This window comes from Terrapene carolina, unplaced genomic scaffold, assembly GCF_002925995.2.
Source record: "Terrapene carolina triunguis isolate 2854851 unplaced genomic scaffold, T_m_triunguis-2.0 Scaffold96, whole genome shotgun sequence".
In the NCBI taxonomy this organism is placed as follows: domain Eukaryota; kingdom Metazoa; phylum Chordata; order Testudines; family Emydidae; genus Terrapene; species Terrapene triunguis.
This window is the reverse complement of record NW_020664447.1, coordinates 35,453,684-35,474,483: the sequence shown is the minus strand read 5'-3', so window position 1 is coordinate 35,474,483 and position 20,800 is coordinate 35,453,684. Positions and strand designations below refer to the sequence as shown.

The following is a 20,800-nucleotide window of genomic DNA, read 5'->3' as shown; positions in this document are numbered from 1 at the left end:
GGAAATTAAATGGTATTTTGGTCAGGAACGTGCAAGGAAGAATAGACTCCAGCTTGCTCTCCCATAGCATTGGCTCCAGGGGTGCTGGAACAATTTGTATAGTGGGGGTGCTGAGAGCCATTGAACCAATCTGTGAACCCTGCATATAATGGAAATCACTTCAAGTCAGGGGGTGCTGCAGCACCCCTACTTCCAGCACCTATGACTGGCTCTGCAGAGTAAATAGGAATTGAAAACACAAAAGGATCAAAACTGTTAAGGAGGCATTTTGATAAGGTCACTTATCTGATGATGACATTTAATGCCTTTGATGTCGGACACTGGAATCGTTAGGCACATCCCATTGCCTGGCAGAAGGATGCCTGCGACTGCCTGCACAAAGGTATAAAATGAGGCACAAGCCATGCCTCCATGACCCCTCAAATTTCCTGCTTATTGCCTAGGTAACGTCTGCATCTCCTGAATCACTGTTTGGCCTTGCTTTAGGATGGAGAGGGGAGAATGGAATTCTGCGTAATATACAAAACAGGCCCTTCTGAATTACAGCAGCAGAACTACTCTTCAAGCTTAACAAACACTATGTTCATTGGGACAGCATGAGGCCTGGTTCCAGCCTCACTGCTGCTTTCTACCTATAAACTACACTCCATAGATAGGAAAAGTGGCCTACTAGATAGCTGTAAGCCAAGACCCTCTGAACTCTAATCCAGGTTCTGCCACTAATTTTGTGATTTGGATAAGTCACTTAACTCTTCTGTGCCTCAGTTTCCCAATCCATACAATGGGGATATTAATACTCACCTACCACATATGTTTGTAAGTTATATCCGAGTACTAAGTACTATTATTATTGTATTCTGGATACAAGCCTTGTACGGCTTGTTACTTAAAGAAGGTGCTAGTGGCCATCAGGTTTGCATAAAAAAATGATTCCTCTCTCTTCAGCAATTTACAGTATTATTACATGCTGGGCAAATCCTCTCTTCCAGCCTAGGTTGAGTCTGGGCTTCTATGACAAACACATCATCTACAGCATTCCAGGAAGAATGCAGGCCATGATGGAAAGGGAATGGAAGGGAAAGCCCTGATCTCTCAATAGGGGCACCACCATTGATAAGACTTGGATAAACCATGGATGGTGTCCATCCTGCTACAACCTGGATAGTTGTAGTGAGATGGGTCCCGAACGTAAACCTGGTAGGTAGCTGACATGACAATGATGGTGTTATTCTGGGCAGCGAGGAAGCTAGTGCTCCTCAGGTTGTGTGTTAATTAACTAAGACTGTGGTAGCAGGACTCGATGCTGGGTTCTCCTCACCCACCCATCCTATGTTATCTTGTTGCCACTGATGGCGATGGCACCATAGACACCGACTCCATGGGTGCTCCGGGGCTGGAGCACCCACAGAAAAAAAAGCACCCACAGCAGCCCCACGGATCAGCTCCTCCCTATCCCTCCTGCCAACGGGCCCTGCTGATCAGCTCCTCCCCCTCCCTCCCAGCGTCTCCAGCCTGCCATGATCAGCTGTTCAGCGGTGTTTAGGAGGCGCTGGGGGTGGGGGAGGAGTAGGGGCGGGAAGAGGCAGGGCAGGGATGGACTGGGGACGGGAAGGGGTGGAGTGGGGGCAGGGCCTGGGGCAGAGCAGGGGTCAAGTAACCATAGGTGCCAACTCCGTGGGTGCTCCAGGGCTGGAGCACCCATGGGGAAAAATTGGTTGGTGCTCTGCACCCACTGGCAGCTCCCCGCCCCACCCCAGCTCACCTCCACCTCCGCCCCGCCCGTTTTTTCCCCCTAGCTCCCAGTGCTTGCGCCGCGAAACAGCTGTTTCGCGCGGCAAGCGCTGGGAGGGATGGGGAGGAGGGGGAATGCAGCAGGGCCGGGGCGGGGATTTGGGGAAGGGGTTGGAACGGGGGCGGGGCAGGGGCGGGGAAGGGGTGGTGTCAGCTGGACATTAAGCTAAGAAAGGGGTTTATCAGCAGCACCTACATTTGGCTGGGACTAGACTGTGAAGAAATGACCCGACACTCCCTAAGCTAAAGAGTACGATTCATTTGAACACTGATTGTGGGATTTTGGCAGAACACATCCTAATGGAAATGGCTGAAGTAAAGGGAGGTGATTTGGGGTGAATGTCAGAGCCTCCCTGCAGTCTAGGGAAAGAGAGATTGGCACTGCTCAGGAACGCACACTAAAAGCCACAACCCTGGAGGGTGTTGCATGCATCCATCCTGCCCCTTTCCCCACAAAGGAGCAAATCCTCCCCCTGACTCCAGTGGTTTAACTTCTGATGAGGTGAACAACGAGCTGAGATCAGAAGCCCCGTCCTGATGGGAGGAGATGAGGATTCACTTTTCGTCCCCTGAAGCCGAATTTTTTTGTGACATCATGATTTGATAGAGGGTTTCTCGGAAGTGCTGATCCCGGCTCAGCCTCTTGGCTGCCTCCTTCAGCTCCTCAATGTTATCGGCTTCTGTCTGGGAGAAGATGAACGACTGGGACTGTTTCACTGAAACAACAGCAGCAGTAAAACAGGTGAGCACTCCCATGCCGGAGACTGCCCCAATGCTGCCCGAGACCCAGATTCAACGGAGAGCCAATGCAGAGCAGCCGAGCAGTGACATCTTTACAACCCTGGGCCCTGGCGGGGGAGGAGATAGTAACCTATGATGCCATTTGAGAGCACATGGAATAAGTCCATCTTGCTCTCTCTCCTCAGAGAGGGGCAAGAATGAAGGCAAGGCAGTGCCTGTTCCCCCCCCCCAAAGGGCCCCCAAAAGGGGGCTTCCTATGGATCAACCACTCAAAGCAACTCAGCTGCAGGAGTGTGCTTCCCCAGCATGCACACAGAGAGCTGATGGCACTGAAGGGGTTCACCCATGTTTCCAGGTATGTGAAAAGCCAGGGAATACAGGTGGAGAATTGGTGCCTGAAGTTTCTCTGCCTGCAGCCCCGTGAGTGGGTGATGCCACAAGGGGGCAAGAAACACAAAGCACTTGTGGAACAAATTCCTCACCTCCTCCACCAAACCTCTCCCCTCATCCCCACTCCCCAGAGCATAAGGGGAGAAGAGCCGCCAACACCTACAGTCATTCCATGAAGCGCTGGACCTCCTGCGGTGAAGCCGGCAGCTCTTTATCCGGCGGGTGGCAGCCTTGTGGAGATACACGGAGTTCTTCATGATCACGGGCATCTTGGCATCCAGCTCGGCATTCCGGATACACTCCTCAAAGAACTCTGGGGAGCAGAGATTCCAGGAAGCCATGTGGGGGAGGCACTTCAAACATTAACATTGACCCCAGAGCGAGCCTGTCCCAATTGGGCATACTAGATACCAGATACACTGTCCTGCTCAGAACAGTCCTGCACTGCCCACGGAGATGGACCAGGTACTCATATCTTGCATTTCTATAGCACGATTCAGAGGAGGATCTGATCCTGGAGCACTTTCACAGACACTCATTCACAAAGCCCCACAACATCGCCAGGGGACGGTGCTTAAAGTGGTTTGAAAGTAAGCAGGGCATCGATCATAACCTAGGAGCAGCAGCTTTGGTAAGACACTGCTTAGAGTGTGTCCGGCAGTGACCCCGTGCAATTAAAGCAAACTTTTTCCAGGTCTGCACCCACTGGCAATCCCCCCTCCTTTCACTCTAAGTACTGTCAGGGGGTAGCAACTTCAAGACACTATTGATCTGGGCTGGATTCAGACTGGTGAAATGAAGGCACAAGAGCCCATTACCAGTCCCACAGAAGCCATCCACTCCCCCCTCAGTTATTCTTACAGCTGCAGCAAGAATATCTCAGCCTAGGTCACTAGCTAGGAGCCAGCTAGCTCTTTCCTTGGTATTTAGCAGGAGAAAGTCTCTCTTCATGGGTCTCCAGAAATGCAACTCTTTGAAGCACTACTGGTTGCACTTTGGTTCAGAGAGCCTGAAATCAGCAAAGTAATCAAGCCAGATGGAAGCTGTGGCCACTGGTAAGCACAGCCATATTTCACGGCTCAGTGGAAGCAGAGAGCGGGACTGTGCCCATGGCCACTGCACTCCTTGTTTCTCAAATGCTTCACCTTCCCCAAGGTGGAAAAGGGGAAGTTCCATATATCTCCAAAGAAAGAGAATTTGCACGTGTTTTATTCTCTCTCCAGGTGACCTTTGGAAATGGAGGGACTAACAACACGGGCACATGCTGGGCAAACATTGCTGAACAGCTCTGCTGATGCGTTTCTTTCCTGACCTGCAGCACCTCCTGCTATTCCAGCCTCAGTCCCCCTCCTCCACACAGCTCTGCCAATGCACCCGCGTTCTGACCTGCTACATACCCTTCTATTCCAGCCCTAGGCCCAGCTCCCTTCATGATATGCCAGCGCACCTCCTCTGCCCTAGCCAGCTACATCTTGGGCCTGGCTTTCCTCCCCCATCCGCACAAACACGCCTTAAGTCTCCTCTGCAACTCCCCTGCTAGTCACAGGCCCCCAGACATCTTTGCTAACACATCTTGATCCTGACCTGAAAGAGCAGGGGTGAGATGGGGTTTGCAGGCCAGGCTTGAGGTGTGTGGTATTTAGGGTTACCATACGTCCGGATTTTCCCGGACATGTCCAGCTTTTTGGTCCTCAAATCCCCATCCGGGGGGAATTGCCAAAAAGCCGAACATGTCCGGGAAAATACTCCCAGCTTTGTTTTGCCGGCATCCCTGCCCCAGTCCCCTGCTTACCTTAGAGCGGCTCCGGCAGGTTGCGAGCTGCAGGCGGATTCCCCCGTGGTGGCGGCGGCGGCTGCTGCTGCTCCCCCCAGACACCTCAGCTTTGTGTAGCTGAAGAGCTGAGCTGCCCGAGCGCTACTGGCTTCACAGTTTGCCGGGCAGCCCCCAGCCCTCCAGACCCTGCGCCCCCGGCCGGGCGCTTCCCCAGCGCAGCCGGGGCCGCGGAGGGGAAGCGCCCGGCCGGGGGCGCAGGGTCTGGAGGGCTGGGGGCTGCCCGGCAAACTGTGAAGCCGGTAGCGCTCGGGCAGCTGTTTCGCGTGGCTGGGAGGGAGGAGGGGGAATGCGGGGTGCTCAGGGGAGGGGGCGGAGTTGGGGCGGGGCAGGGGCAGAGTTGGGGTGGGGAAGGGGCGGGGCCAGGGTCCTGTGGAGTGTCCTCTTTTTTTAATGTTTAAATGTGGTAACCCTAGTGGTATTGGCCCCTAGCCTTTATAAGCACTTAATTCACCCACACTCTTTTATTCTTTTAAGAGTTGACACAGTAAAACCTAGGGCAGAAAATTAAAGCTGGGAGGGTTCTAGTCCCTGTGCAAAAAGTTACCTGCCTTTTCTGTGCAAGAGCTAAGGTTTCTGTTCAGATAACTCAACACAAAGTAAAATTCTGTGCTGACAATGTAGATTTTGGACCTGATTTTCCATTCTCTAAGGTCTGGTCTACACTACAAAGTTAAGTTGACGCAAGGCAGCTTATGCTGACCTAGCTGTTCACGTGTCTACACTCAAATTGGCCGCCCACCGCTGTAAGCGCTGACACAGTAACACCACCTACTTGAGCTATGTAGAGCCACAGTCAATGTACTTAGGTTGACGGAGTGCAAGTGGAAACACTGTGTTACTTATGTTGACCTTAACTGTCCTCCAGTGGCTGTCCCACAATGCCCCACACTGACCGCTCTGGTCACCTTTGTGAACTCCACTGCCCCAGGATCATGGAAGCAGAAGCCTCTTCCCCCCAAACACACACTTTTAAAGCCCTGTGAATTTTTGAAATTCCTTTTCCAGCTTGGTGAGCACCCCTAGCAGTTCTCCATTGTTGTGTGCGACTGCCCAGCTGACCATGCCGCCTACACACTCCAGACATGCTCCTGCCTGGAGTAGACAGGAGCTATTGGCTCTCCTGAGCCTGTGGGGAGATGCTATGCAGGCACAGCTCCCAACCAGCCATAGAAGCGTGGCCATCTATGAGCAGATTGCTCAGGGGATGCAGGAGAACCGGTACTACAGGGACCAGCAGCAGTGCTGTGTGACAGCCAAGGAGCTGCAGTAGGCATATCGGGAGGCCAACAAATAATCGGGTGCCAAGCAACAGATCTGCTGCTTTTACAAAGAACTATATGCCATCCTCAGCGGAGACCCTCCCCACCCCCCAGCACTGTGGATACGTCTGAGGAGCCCAAGTCACAGGTTCCTGCCATGAAAATCGAGGAAGGAGGAGGACGACTATGGGGGACAGGTGACCGGGGGGATCCAGCTGCACAGTGAACCAGGACCTGATTTTGACTCCACCGCAGTCTGCTGGAGCAATGTAGTGGAGAACCAGGCCCTTTGCTTTGCCACTACTTTGGATTCACGTAAAATGGACTGAATGCTAATCACTTGTATTTCTACGGTGCATCTCACCCTCAGGATCCCAAAGGTCTTTACACACTCTATACACAGGCCCGCGTCACCCATACTGCACTGAAATGAAGCCTGGCAGTTCTTTAACAACTCCCAGCAACATTATTCAACATTTTAGGACAGGAAGTGAAGAATACTGCATCTAATTGGAGCTGCAAGGGAATTGAGGAAGGGATAATTACCCAAAGCTGAATCATCCAGGCCCTAGAGTCAACCCCCTTATCTCTTGTTGAAAGCATCTTTGGAACTTCAGTGACACACGGTCAGGAACTTGGCTTTCGTCTCATCTCAAAGACTGCACCTCCATCAGCACAACACCCTGTAATGCTAGGCTGAGGCACCGATTCAATACTGAGTCGCAGTACAAGGTTAACCTACTGAATCACCCAGCACCGAGCTGAATGCTCCTTAGGCTGCTGCCATCCAAATACAGAAGGATCAGAGTAAGGACTATATGGTGGTGGAATCACAGGACTGAGATCCAGAGCTCCATTCAGTTCTGTTCCCTGCTCTGCCACAGCTTTCCTATATGACCTAGGACAAGTCACTTAACCTCTCTATGCCTCAGTTTTTTCATCCGTAAAACAAGGGAGAATAACACTGACCTTCGCAGGAGTGAGAGACTTAACTCACTAATGTTTGCAAAGTGCTTTTGGAATCTGCAGAGGGAAGCTGCAAAGTGTTTTGAGAACTCACTAAACACCACTTTGCTTGGCTTGGGGAGATGGACCCTTCTGTGGAATGTATTCACCAGCAGAGAGGGGAATGGAGAATAGATGACTTACTTTTCAAATTGCTGACATCTGTTTTCATTTTCTCCTCCTTCTCTTTGTTGCGATCCAGAGAATTTAAGCCTTGCTCCAAGCTATGTAGGGCTTCCTCAGCCTCCCTCAGTCTCTTCTCTAGATCCATACGCACCTTCATCTCAGCCTGAGGAGGACGGAAGGAAATCGGTCACTCTGGAAAACCATTCAACACAACAGTGATACTGCTGCTGACTCGGGAGTTGCAAGGAATCCAAAGCTGAGGGTGGCATTGAATATGAAGGGATAAATACAGGGTGAGCCAGTGTAGATAGAAACCATGCAATCTGTTCATCAGTTCCTCAAACTGAACCCCTCCTTCAGGCTCAGCAGTGTTTGGGTAACTGTCTATTACTCCAACTTTCTGATTTCACAGCTGCCCCCACCATTCTAGGTTCTGTTTGGAATCAGAGGTGTTGAAATACCATAAGAAAGGCTGTTTGTGCAGGTATTGCTAGATGAAAAAGAACAGGAAATATATGGAATCTCATGGAGGGGGGAAAAAACTGTCCTTGTGACATTTCTAGCTAAATGTTACTGACTCAAGATGAGGGTAAAAAACATTGAGGCTTTTGGGTGTTTATCCAAACTGAACCGCCAGCTCTTCTGCACTCACCCATCATGATAAGATAGGTGGAAATCCATTTTCCTTTGCCCTTTGGCTAAAACCAGATACTCTATCAGGGGACAGTATCCCCCTTTTTCAAGAGAAAGAGTCTGGTGGTCTAATAGACCAGTGATTCCCAAACTGTGATGTTTGGTCCATTTATTGCAATGAGATTGAAATGGGACAGCCAAGATCACTCATATGATTCCCTTGGTGCAGACTGCAGCCCAATCATGTCAGCAGTCGGGAACATATAAGCCCCACTCTCCAGAGACTGTGCTGATCCTGTTCAGCTCTGATGTTGATCTATAAATACCTACAAGATTTGGGTCCTGGCTAGTTGAGAGACTGTCTCTCTATGCAGCGCTATAACAGCTGAGATCATCAGGAGAGTCCAGGAGTCCCTGGATATGAGCATCTGGTTGCAGAGGCAGGACAATCTCTCAGAGGATAGCCCTGCTTAGTGGAATTCACCTGCTTGTCCCATCTGAGCTAAACCTGTTGACCTACAGGGTATGGTATAAGTCTCTAATCTATCCACTCATGCTTTTTGCCTCTGGCGTGGAAGGGCTGACCATGGGGAACCATTCTTCAGAGATTGAGTTCATTTAGGTTGACATTGTCAATAAGTATCTCTCTGACCAAGTGCAGGCCCCGAACCTCTCCCCACGCTCATCTTAGGCCTCAAAAGAAAAGCTACAACACTCTGAGATCCCTGAAGAAGTCTGCAGTGGAGAGGGGAGAAGAAGGAGATAATCTGTTGGGCCCAAAGCAGGGGCAAGATCCAGTGAGCAATGTATGCAGTACCTTGAGGTCTCTCTCTGTCTGCTGTTTCTCTGCAGTCAGTTCTGAGAGCGAGTTCTGCAGCACCTGTGACTGAGATGAGTAAAACTCCCGCTCCTCCTCCAAGGCTCGGGACCGCTCCTCATTCTCCTTCATCCTGCCACACAGCACGACAAAGGAGCATTAGAGAAGACCTCTCCTGGGTCATTGCAACTCCCAGAAAGGAAGGGAAAGAAGACCTTGGTTGAAAGCTGCTCTGATGGGTCAGACAGAGCAGGGCTGGTTTTGCAAACCCAGTTGGCCTCAGTTTTAGGTGTACATATTCACTGGGGCAATTCCCTTAGCACTTTATCTCCATTTTTGAAACAGGTAAATGTAGTGACCCAGATTGACAGCTCTGGAGGGTGAAGTTCTCTATGAACAGAACAGGTCCACCAGTAGCACATGCTTCTGGCCTATTGTTGGGCTAATGTGCCTCAATCCTGATCTGAAAGGAGCAGCTCTAGAGTCAAAGAGGAGTTCATTCTCCATGGCCCATTCAACCCTTGGCCTCTCTGCTCGGACTGTCAAGTGTCTGTAATATGAACACTTGACCACAGGGAATTAGAAAGGCCAACCAGCTCCTTTCACACTGGCAACCAAGCAGCACAGCCACCGATGGCCACCTACCAGGATGAATTTGAACCTGCCTGGCAATCTGAATTGCCTGACTAGCACTTTCCCCCTCCTCAGCTGGCATCCATGAGGGGAAACGACGAAAGGTCTAAAAACTCTGCGGAAGGCTGTTGGCCACCAGGAAATAGCCAATGTTAATGAAAATAGAGAAAATGCTTTAAAATGATCACAGGTCTAAGTCTGGAATTGTATTCCAGTGTCTCCTATTACCACGACTTTCCCTCTGCAGGAGTAATGGTAGCTCCTTTCCCAACACCACATTCCCTCTGCCAGGAGTAACACTACGTCCTTCCTCTTCTGGGACTCTGTAAGCTACTTTCCCCACCTCACCTGCTCTCTGCCAAGACTTTCTCCTCCAGCAGCTGGTGCATCTTCTCCTCAATCTGGCGCAGGTTGCTGTGCAGACCGCCGGTGGGGTTTGGCTGCTTGCTAGCATTGGCCAGGGGCTGAAGTTGGCTCTCATTCTCCTCCAGCATCTCCAGGGTTCTCTGCTTTTCCCGGGAGAGCTCCTTGGGACAGGGAAGGAACAGAGCATGTCATTACTAGCCAGGCCACCACCATTCTGACATTGATGTTCCTGTGGCGAGGCACCTTCACAGATGACTCCTCTCCAATGGCTCCCTATTGCCCCTCCTTCCTTCTGCTGCCCTCCTTTCCCCACCCACTTAAACCCTGGATTCCCCTTCTCCCCTGCAACCCTGGGAGCAATCCCCTCCTTAATGGTCTCTCTTTATGCAGGCAGACGGGCCATCACCTGGGGCTTCTCTAAAGGAATCTGCCAATGCTGGCTCATGATTATTCAGCGAGTGTGCTCCAAGAAAGGGGAACTTTGCTTCCTCCACTCAACACTGATACTGTACAACCTCACTGCCCTTCCTCCTCTTCCCTTCAGCCCTCTCTGCACCCTTGATTCCCAAGTGTGCCAGAGAACTCTCCCCTTGCATGCTGATGAACCCTGTGGTGCTATCAGCTATGGGTGGAGGGCACATGACACTGTTTACCTCTGTACTGCTCAACCTATTGACTGTAGTCAGGACAGAACCATCCCTTCCTTAATACGGTCATTCCCGAACTTTGTCTTACCAGTACCTGCAACAATGGCAGAGCAGACCAGGTCAGGCAATGTGAGTGACCTGAACCATGAACTCCTGGTTTTTGCCCAGTGCTCAAAGTGAAACCCAAACCACCCAGCAAAAAAACTCAAGAGGAAGAGCAAATGAGAGAGGATCTGTATTATGGGAAAGTCCTATAGAATCAAAAAGGGATTAAACCAACAGGGTTCCATGGCCATTTCTCTAAGAACTCGCAAAATGTAATACAGAATGAGATCCTTTCCATAGAACTTTTGGACCATCCTGCAGAGTTCAATGGAAAATTATAGGCCATATTCTGGGTTCTACTGCCTAGCTGAGAATTCCCAGTGTGTGGGGAGGGATCTCTCAGAGGGCATAAAGCTAGAGGAGCCACCCTGACATAGGGGTTATAATAGGGGAGGGAAGAGGTGTGATGGAGCTCCACTATGTGCCACATTCTCAGCTGGTATATGATTCCTCAGGGACCACACACAGCTTTGTAAATTAGAGCTGCCACCTGGTTGCTCTAATTTAGACCAGGGCTAGGGCCAGGGAAGCTGCAGATTGAGAATCAGGGAGCTATAGCTGGGTTCCTGACAGCTCCAGCCCTGTCCTGAAGAGATCTCAACACAGGAGATGATCTTGACCTATGTCCCTGCTAAAGAGTTCTATAGGATGGATCAATCGACCTGTAGAAGGATCTGATTCTCTGTCAAACACTATAGGCTTTTAGAGTAATTGCTACAGGACACTATTAGTTTAATCCCTGTTTAGTTCCATAGCACTTTCCCCAAAAGGCTGTCACCAGGAGGAGAAAAATCTGTCACTGACCTCCAGTGTTTTCTGTAAGGACTCTGTCAGGCTTCGCAGTTCCTTCTTCTCCTCCTCCACTCCTTTGAGGGACTGGGCTGTCAGTTCCAGCTCCCTAAAAGGTACAATGGTTGTGCACTTTGTGGGGGAATAATAGTCCCAAACACTGCACTCACACTACCATAGGCTGTAGAGTTGGCCGTTACCATAGGACGCTCTGGTACTGATTTGGAAGGGGTGCTATCAGGAAGCAGACATGCCAGGCACAAGCTAACTTAAGGTGGAGCGGGGGGACACAACCATAGCTCCCCTCCTTTACTAAAAACAGAGGAAGCATTCCTCCTCCTCTCCCGGGCTTGGGTAGGCAATGCTCCCCCAGCTCCCATCCCTCCTTGTCTTTCAATCGACTTTAACCACTGCATATGGGCATACGTGCATTATAAATTCTAGGGACTTAGGGTCCAAATCCATCCACAGTGTCACTCCACTGACTTCAGTGCAGTTGTGGCACGATGACTTCCAGTGCCAATAATGTACATATGCTCCCATGTGCCATGACCGGCCATAGGCTCTTATACCTGAGAGGCATAGGAAATGCCCTAGTCTGGAATATGCGCCCGTGTGTGCTTTTCACCATAGTAGAGTTTATGGGAGTGATCACCCTTCCATCCTATTTACTACACTGCTCTAAAAAGGCCGTTGAGGTCTTGAATGCAAAGTGAAACTGAGATCGCTTCTCTCCATCTGTGGAAGTGCCAGCTGTCTCATTGCCCACCTGGTTTCCTACCTGTCTGGGATTCATTACCGTTTAATCTGCTGTTGCTCCAGCCGCAGCTCCTGTACCACCTCTTCAAACTGCTGCTTCTCTGCCTCTAGCACCTGGTTAAGACGCTCCAGCTCCTGAGAGGTAACATGGGGAGATAAGTGCACTCGGCTGCAGCACTCAGAGGGTTAAATGGTTACCCCTGCAGTAACTCAATTCATTTTATGTTATAGTCACACTACCCTTTTCTAACTGGGCCTTCCCCACCATCCCACATGGGCACTAGTGTTGCCTCTGAATCCAAAACAGTAAAGACATGAAATGCATAATTATTAATCACAGAACCATAGGAACGTATGGCTGGAAGGGACCTCAAGAGGTTATCTACTCCATCCCCCACACTGAGGCTGGACCCTGTAAACCTAGATGATCCCTGATAGGTGTTTGCCTAACCTGTTGCTAAAAACCTCCAGTGACAGGGATTCCACAACATCCCTTGGTAACCTACTCCAGAGCTTAACTCTCCTTGTAATTAGGTAGCATTCCCTAATATCTAACTTAAATCTCCCTTACTCCACATTAAGCCAATTACTTCTTGTCCTACCTTTAGTGGACATGAAGAACAACTGATCACCATCCTCTCTAAATAACAGCCCTGACCATATTTTAAGATTATCAGGTCCCTCCTCAGTCGTCTCTTCTCAAGACTAAACATGTCCAGTGTTCTTAACTTTTTCTCCTAGGTCAGATTTTCTAAACCTTTTATCATTGTTGTTGCTCTCCTCTGGGCTTTTTCCAATTTGCTCACATCTTTCTTAAAGTGTTGAGCCCCAAACTGTACAATACCCCACCCGAAGCTTCACCAGTGCTGAGTAGATTGGGATGATTACCCCCCGTGTTTTACATATGACACTCCTGTTAATACACCTCAGAGTGATATTAGCCTTTTTCAGAACTGCAACACATTGTTGGTTCATATTCTATTTGTGATCCACTATAACTCCTAGATCCTTTTCAGCAGTTCTACCACCTAGCCAGTTATTCCCCATTTTGTAGTTGTGCATTTGATTTTTTTCCCCTAAGTGTAGTACTTTGCATTTATTTTTATTGAATTTCATCTTGTTGAATCCAGACCAATTCTCCGATTTGTCAAGGTTGTTTTGAATTCTAATCCTGTCCTCTAAAGTGCTTGCAACTCCTCCTGGCCTGGTATCATCTGCAAATTTTACAAGAATACTCCCCACTTCATTACCCAAGTCATTAATGAAAATATTGACTAGTACTGTACTTAGGACTGACTCCTGCAGGACCTCACTTGACATATCCTCCCAGTTTGACAGCAAATCATTGATAACTATTTTCTAAATACAGTTTTTCAACCAGTTGTGCACCTCTTTATAGTAATTTTATCTAAACCACATTTCCCTAGTTTGCTTCTGAGTATTGGCACTGAGTAGTGTTTGAAATGTGTGCTAGCTGCTACCCATAACCAGCTAATGTTTTTAATCATCACTGCCTTTGTCTACACTTGGTGCTAAGTGTTTAAAAAGGCTGATAAGTAACACCACCCATCTTCCCAGTCTCAACAAGCTTATGTTCCCCAGTCAGAATGGCTATTTTTTTACACCAGTGTTGTGGACACTGCACAGGAGAAGGATCCGGCTCACACAGAATAGCAAAGGACTTTTGTCTCAGGAGTCTTGGTTTAAAACGTACTAGAGTTAGCCGCTAAGTGAAGCTCTTACAGTGGCTCCGTTAGTGTCATAGAACCATTGATTGAAACTGACAAGCTAAATTAATAATAAAGACTGTACATCCATATGGCAGATCCAACAGTTCAAACAAAGTGCACTCCCAAACCATTCCTGTGAAGCCCTGCAGGCCTGGAAAATGTCAGACCAATTACACTCCCTGTAGATTATATTTTCCTTCCTCCTTTAGGAATAAAGGACCTCAAAACTGCTCTTGCTCCTGTCTGCTCTCTGTGAATGTTAAAGCACCCATGGTAGGCTTTGTAAGAGTAGGAATCCAGCCCAGTGCTCTTGGCCAAAATTACTCCCTCTCCACTGCTGTATAGCAGGTCTACTAGCCAGCTGCTCCAAAGGAGCTACAGGGGACAGTAGATTAGCCCTAAAAGAGGGAGAAGTGGACCAGCCGCTTCTGTAGACCCAGAAGGGAGTAGAAACTTTCTGAAACCTCTACCCCTCAGGAAAATATCATAAAGTAGGAGGGGTCTTTGAAGGGTCTTTGTGGTGAAGCCATGGGAGAGAGCAGGTGCTGAATCGGTTCTAATAATTTGGGTAAGTTTCATATTAGCATTTGAATGATTGGGTATTTATTTGAACTGAACCCAAAGCCCCAAACCTCTTGAATTTAACCCATAACTAACTGTCTGTCTCTTCTCAAGTCTAGAATGGGCCAGGGTACTACTGCAGGTCAAGACTTAAGTACATCAGCAGTGTTAATGAGGGGCAAGGACTCGAAAGAAAGTCCTGACCTGCAGAAACCCCCCTGTTCCAGGTTGTAATTCAAATAGCGTCCTTATTTCCTGTCACAACAACTTTCAACCTTTCCTACATGTGACTAGAAGCTAACATCAAGGAAGGCGAGAGGGTGCAGTGAGAAGAGATGAAACTGAAAGGTGTGCAGGATCCATCTACAGGGCATGGCTGTCACCCCTTTACTCATGCAAGGGGCATCCAGGAGCGTGGCTGCCTTTGGGCTTTGCGTGACACTAACTCCTCCAATCAACAGATCGCCCTACACTCTGCCGGGAATAGGCAGAAGTATGATTTGATTGGCTTTGAATGCGCACCCACCTCTTTTTGCTCCCTCTGCAGACACAGCTCCTCTGTCTCTTCCATCAGCTTATCTGCAAACACACACAAACACAGGCCAAATGCAGGAAGAAAAGCAATTGATAATGCAATGGGATGTTTATGATCCTGGGGCACTGATCACACAGAGCTAGAAAATGCAGACTTCCCTCCTGCATTGCATACATCGATCTGGGAGTTTCCTAAGGCCAGGATGACTTTAATGGGATTTTCTGTTATCCTTCTCCTGCCAAATTTTTAACAAACAAACAATACTAATACTTTGCACTCCCTCTGATGTCTTCCTTCTAAGACTCTTAAAGCGTATCAGTGAGGGAACCCTCATGTGAGGCAGGAAAATATCATTCTCTCCATAACACAGTTGGGAAAACTGAAGCACAGTTGGGTTCAGTGACTTGCCCAAAGTTTTACACAGTGGCAGAGCCAAGAACAAAATCCAGGTGTCCTGACTCCCTGTCCCTTACCCGAACTAGCAGGCCACATTCTGTCCTTAAGCTAGGACTAGACTCTGGGTCATGATCTCAGCCATCTGCTACTAGCCACCCTTGTCTAGCCCTCATTTCCTTTCATGCTCGCTATTGTGCTTACTCCACCTGTTTATTCAACAAAACTTGCCCTTTCCAAGGTTGCCATTGTCTCTGTCGTGCTTATCATCAGCTGCTCACTACTACCAGGGATGCCACCAGCCATCCAGTGAGATGACAATAGCAGCTATGTCCCATTTCCATCTCTGTGGCATGACATTGTGAAGAAACTGGTCGCACTGTTATGATGCCCCAGCTAAAATTGGGTTCCTTCAGTTGTCTTGAAAAGCTCGAAGCAGCAGAGGGATTCCTGTGAGTAATGAAGTTTCTCAGCCCTGCCCCTTCCTAAGGTCTCCAGCTGGACATTGGCCATGCTGAAAAGAGCTCCTATTGGTTTATTAACAAGGTCAGTACCCAGAATTCCTGCACACTCTGAGATTAACTCTCAGAGAGCATTAGTGGGACTCAGCAGAATGGGTTCAATTCCTAGTTCTGCCACTGGCCTAATGGGTGACCTTGGGCAAGTCACGTCATTGCTCTGTGCCTCAGTTTCCCCATCTGTCAAATAGGGATGGTGATACTGACCTCCTGTGGAAAGCACTTTGAGATCTAAAGATTAAAAGCACTAGCTAAGAGCTAGGTATTATTATTATTATTGGGCACAATGGGGTCCAGGTCTACAACTAGGACTCCTAGATGCTACGGTAATACAAATGAATATCATCATTACTCTATTCTTTCTGAGAACCTCTACTCCTCTCCTTCCTACCTCCTGTTCCCCCTCTCCCATCCAAAAACCAGGACCCTTCCACTATCTCCCTGTGAGCGCTGGAAGATGCTGCCAAAACCACGGCTCCCCACCCATGCTGTAGGCTGAAGAACCTATGCTGCCTGCCTCATGTGCCACACTGCTGGCAATGTGCCATTTCTTCCCTTTCTTTGAACTTCTGCCCCTGTCTTGGGAGGACCAGGTCCTGCAGGGACTGACCTTCTGATGCAATCCACCAATCCCTGTGGTTCCCAGCCTGAGGGCAGGACTGGGCACCAGTGGGGAGGGTTGGAGATGGATGGTCACTCCGGAGGGGGGTGGGGGGAGTACAGACGCTCCCAATAGAAGGGAGGCAGAGCAGTATGTGTGCCTCCCAGAGTCTTGACCTGATCTCCCAGTGGCCAGAAACTCTCCTGTCCTCAAAGCCTTAACCATTGGAGAGACACTGAGCGCTGACCAGGATGCTAATAATAAGACAGAAACCTCAGCAGTTATATTGGAACAAAGCGATCCAAAGGAAAAGCTGTCAAATAAAAGTGGCCAGGCATGACAGTACTGAATAGTCACCCTGAACACCCTGCTATGGATCAAAGATCCCTGTATATATATATATAGCTGCTAATTAGCAGGGAAGATGTCCTTCCCCTCCTCCCCCACATATGACTGCAACCTGGGAAAGGACTAACAGTTCTTATGCTGTCCTGGGGGTTATGGAGGGGATGTTTGGCCACTAATAGTGAAAACCCACTAACTTATGACATTCAGGGGCGAGGGACAGGTCTTCCCACTAAGATCCTGTTATGTTCTTACAGGGAGAATCTCTCATATTATCTACCACATTCCACCAGGGTTGCACTTCCACAAAGCTGCATAGCGTTCTGCAGCATCCCTACGGAAATTGGCAATGGTATTATACCACCTAAAGTGGGGTGGGGAGGGAATTGGGAGACTATGATGCAGGTGTCTGGAAACATCCTGGAGAAAGAGGGTTTGGTTGAGAGAATCCTCCCATAGATCAGTCCCAGATCAGTCCATGGAGGGTTGGAGAGCAAGGCCAGGGATTAGAGCAGGGGAACGGGAATCCGGTGGTCTGGGCTCTATTCCCAGCTCTAACAGACTCACTGTGTGTCTATGGGCAAAGTCATCAGAGTTGTTTGAAAAATGGGGGGCGGGAAATTTGTTAACTAAAAGTAATTAATAACTCCTTGTCAACACTGCTTCTGGTGCACAGGGGCCAAAGAGAATTTTTTGCACCAATTTGTTTCATCAACATTTTAACTGAAAATGTTATCGAACTGTGATGTAAATGAAAATGGTCAGTAACAATTTCCATAACTTTTTAAAATAAAAATTACAATAAAGGTGTTGATAAAAATATCACCCCAAAATTTATGAACAAGATTTGAAATACACACCAGCTTTTCATGAAAAAATTCTTAAAGCCCACAAGCCAATTTTAGACAGTTTTCTTCCAAAACCTTTTGACCAGCCCTACAAGTTATCCTCTCTGGGTCTCTGTTTATCCCTTTAGAAAATGGAGATGGTATTACTTTCCTACCTCGCTTGTGGATTGTGAGGCTTAATTCATTCATTATAAATAAATAAAATGTTTATAAATGGCTTTGAGATCTTCAGATTGAAAGTGCTTTAGAGCTCTAATATTGTTACTACTATTAAATCCCAGGCAATGGCCTGAGATCATCCTTGAGCACAGTGAATGCAATAATGTAAAACAGAAATATTTCTTCATCTTTAGATTTCCATAGAAAAATCAGAGAAATGTAGGGCTGAAAGGATCTTGAGAGGTCATCAGGTCCAGTCTCCTGTACTGAGGCAGGACCAAGTAAACCTAGACCAGGGGTCCCCAATGCGGTGCCCGCGGGCGCTGCTGGGGTGTCTAAGTGCGCCTGCGTACTGGCCGGCGGACGAGCATCTGCCGAAATGCCGCTGACAAGCAACATCTCTGGATGACGCTACTTGTTGGCAGCATTTCGGTGGCAATGCCTATTGACGTTGCTGCTTGTTGGCGGCATTTCGGCGGATGCTCGTCCGCCGCCACGGTCCTCCATGGCTCGTCATCTGGCGCCTGCCAGACGAAAAAGGTCCACTGACCTAGACCATCCCTGACAGGTGTTTGTCCAACCTGTTCTTAGAAACTTCCAGTGATGGGGATTCCACAACCTCCCTTGGAAGCCTATTCCAGAGCTTAACAACCCTTATAGTTAACAAGTTGTTCTTAATATGTAAATATATTAAAGGTTTATTAGCAGGAGTTGGATGACAGAGTGTAGCTCACAGCATTCATATTAATTATTATTTTACCAGGTGCCTTAGCTTAAGGTGTAAGTAGACTGAATTACCCAGAGACGCCACTAATTATCTGAAATGTACACATGCACGAGCTGAGCCATTTGCCTGCCCACGAACCCATAATCTACCAGGCTAGAATTGCCATCATACACATTGTCACCACTAACACAGGGGTGAATTTAGATGGGGATTCAGCAATGTGAGAATAAAACCTCTGATGGAAAAAAACAACCACCCCAAAACTGTAGTCACCATAAGAAATGCCACTCCTGAGAAATTAAAACTGGCACACGAGTACCTGTGTATGCCTGGCATGCCGCTGCCTGGTGCTAACTTCCAGAGTCAGGATCTTCAAACTTTTCAAGAACAAGGGTCACATTGTCCATGGAGCCAAAGGATCACAACTGACTGGACACATGCACACTTTTAAGCACCTAAAATAAATGTCCCAAACTCAACCCTAGTATTTGCTTTTATTTTCATCTCCCTTGATAGCTGAATCGAAATGGCTGATTTTTTGAATTAATCGGTCATAAAAACCTGCAGCTGATCAGACTGGACCTCACCAGCAGTTACAGGAAGTGGAGACCGGGTTGCTATTTAGGATTCTGCGGCCCTTGGGCACTCCTGAATCTAAAGAGTCCCCAGTACAAAAAGCTGCTCAAGCCAACCTAAATACTCCTGCTTCTCCTTGGCCAGCTGGAGCCCCTGAGCTTCCAGGCTCTCAATCATGGCTTCTCCCAGTTGAGCATTCTTCCAGGTCCTAAAGAGAGAATGAACAGAAATAAAGAGAATTGGGAAGGAAGCAGGACTGGGAATTATTGAGTGAGGAGGGAAACTTAGGCTTAAATTGTACCTACAACTTCAAACCGAGTCCCATGCACTTGATGAATTATCTTTTTTTTTAATAAAATATTATTTCTGCTAAAATGAGTTGTAAAATTTCCTGGTATACAATCAATAGAGAGAGATTTTCCCAGGTACCTGGTAGTAGGATGTGCACTGGGCCTGTCAAATTGATCCTAATGGATTGGTAAAACACTGATTAATAGATGAGGATGATGACCAATGACATCGTACTTCCTGTCTAAGACCCATCCCTTCTAGCCACTTGTACCTCCTCTGGCTCCACCCCTTTCCAACGCTTTGCCCCATCACTGCCAATTTCCATTTGGGCATTAACCTGCCCCCAGCTCCTCCCCTCCTGATTTTTGTCCTCATCCCTTCTGGTATCCCATGACCAACTGGAAATCCCTTCCTGCTGGGCAATTAGCCAGTAGGATTTGATGTATGTCCTGGAGCCCCTAGTCCATAGTTGTTATTAGCACTACCTCTAGAAACAACTAAACATCAAAAGAAAAGCTAAAATGTAAAGAGAGAAGGGGGTGCGTTATAACAATACTTTGCATGCAGTATCTGCCAGAGGATCTCAAAGTGCTTTGCAAACATTATTAAATAAAGCCACACTATCCTCCTGGTATGCATCACTGGCCACACTTTAAAGACACAGTAGGCTGTGGTACAGAGGTTAAGTGACAATCCCAAGGACTCATAATAAGTCAAAGGCAGAGCTCCAGCTTCTCAGTCCTCTGCTTCAACCACTAGAAAACACAGCCTTTTTTATACTTAAAATGCAGACCAGTTAATTATATGCAGATATGAATAGCAGGCCACCTTTAGGAATTTCTCAGTTCTTTACCACCCCTACTAACCTATTGTGACAATAGGGATCCAGACACACCAGTGGGAGAACAGGGGATCTAAACTCCAAAAATAATCAATTAAATCAACTGCTCGGATACAATATTATTGTATGATAGAAGTGTATTGAGTAAAGTATCATAAAAACTGGTGACATGTTAGTCATGAATATCATTGTGTGATGCGTGTACAGATGGTGTGCAAAGAGTTATGTAAAGTGTTCTAGAAATATATTCCTACAATGTGTTCTGGGGGCAGATGTGATAAACAAGTTTGCCCCCAGGCAAAGTTGCCTGTTGGCCTGTGTCTCCAGTGTAAACTGAGCAAGGTGATGCCAGAGACAATGGAAGTTCATTTGCATCTGAGTCCACAGGAAAAGCAAATTGAGAAAAGAGTGAGGAAGGCAGGATGGCATCAGCTTCCTTGTGCACAAGCAGCAGGAGAGAAAAAACTTTACCTGGGGATACACTTCAGAAGAATACATTTCAAAGGTTCACTGGACTATGAAAAGAGGAGAGAGAACCTCTTAGCGATCCCTCCCTTAAGGAACAAAGGTGACAGCACCCTCTGATTCTGTGAACATTGGAGCCTCCTACTGGAAGTGCTGGAGATGCTGTTAGTTTGATGTAAGTGAGAAAGCTGTTTAGGCAAAGACTGTAGCTTGTTAAAGTTAAGTCTTGGAAATGAAAAAAAAAATGTGTTTTGGTTTGCTCATAACCAGACCTGTCTCTTGTTCTCTTGCTTAGTATGACTGAAATCTCTGTTC

The 20,800-nt window shown here is 47.9% G+C and overlaps 1 protein-coding gene across 1 annotated transcript in view; it reads right to left on the bottom strand.

Annotated features, from left to right (window-relative positions):
* Positions 1-2,346: 2,346 nt before the first annotated feature.
* PLEKHD1 (pleckstrin homology and coiled-coil domain containing D1) overlaps positions 2,347-20,800 on the bottom strand; it is a 49,126-nt gene continuing 30,672 nt past the window's right edge. The window contains exons 5-13 of the mRNA XM_024218837.2: positions 19,005-19,096; positions 14,713-14,765; positions 11,936-12,030; positions 11,152-11,245; positions 9,578-9,756; positions 8,597-8,729; positions 7,165-7,309; positions 3,086-3,235; positions 2,347-2,507 (exon numbers count right to left, since the gene is read on the bottom strand). Coding sequence (XP_024074605.2) covers positions 2,347-2,507; positions 3,086-3,235; positions 7,165-7,309; positions 8,597-8,729; positions 9,578-9,756; positions 11,152-11,245; positions 11,936-12,030; positions 14,713-14,765; positions 19,005-19,096 — 1,102 coding nt within the window. The remainder of the gene's footprint in view (positions 2,508-3,085; positions 3,236-7,164; positions 7,310-8,596; positions 8,730-9,577; positions 9,757-11,151; positions 11,246-11,935; positions 12,031-14,712; positions 14,766-19,004; positions 19,097-20,800) is intronic.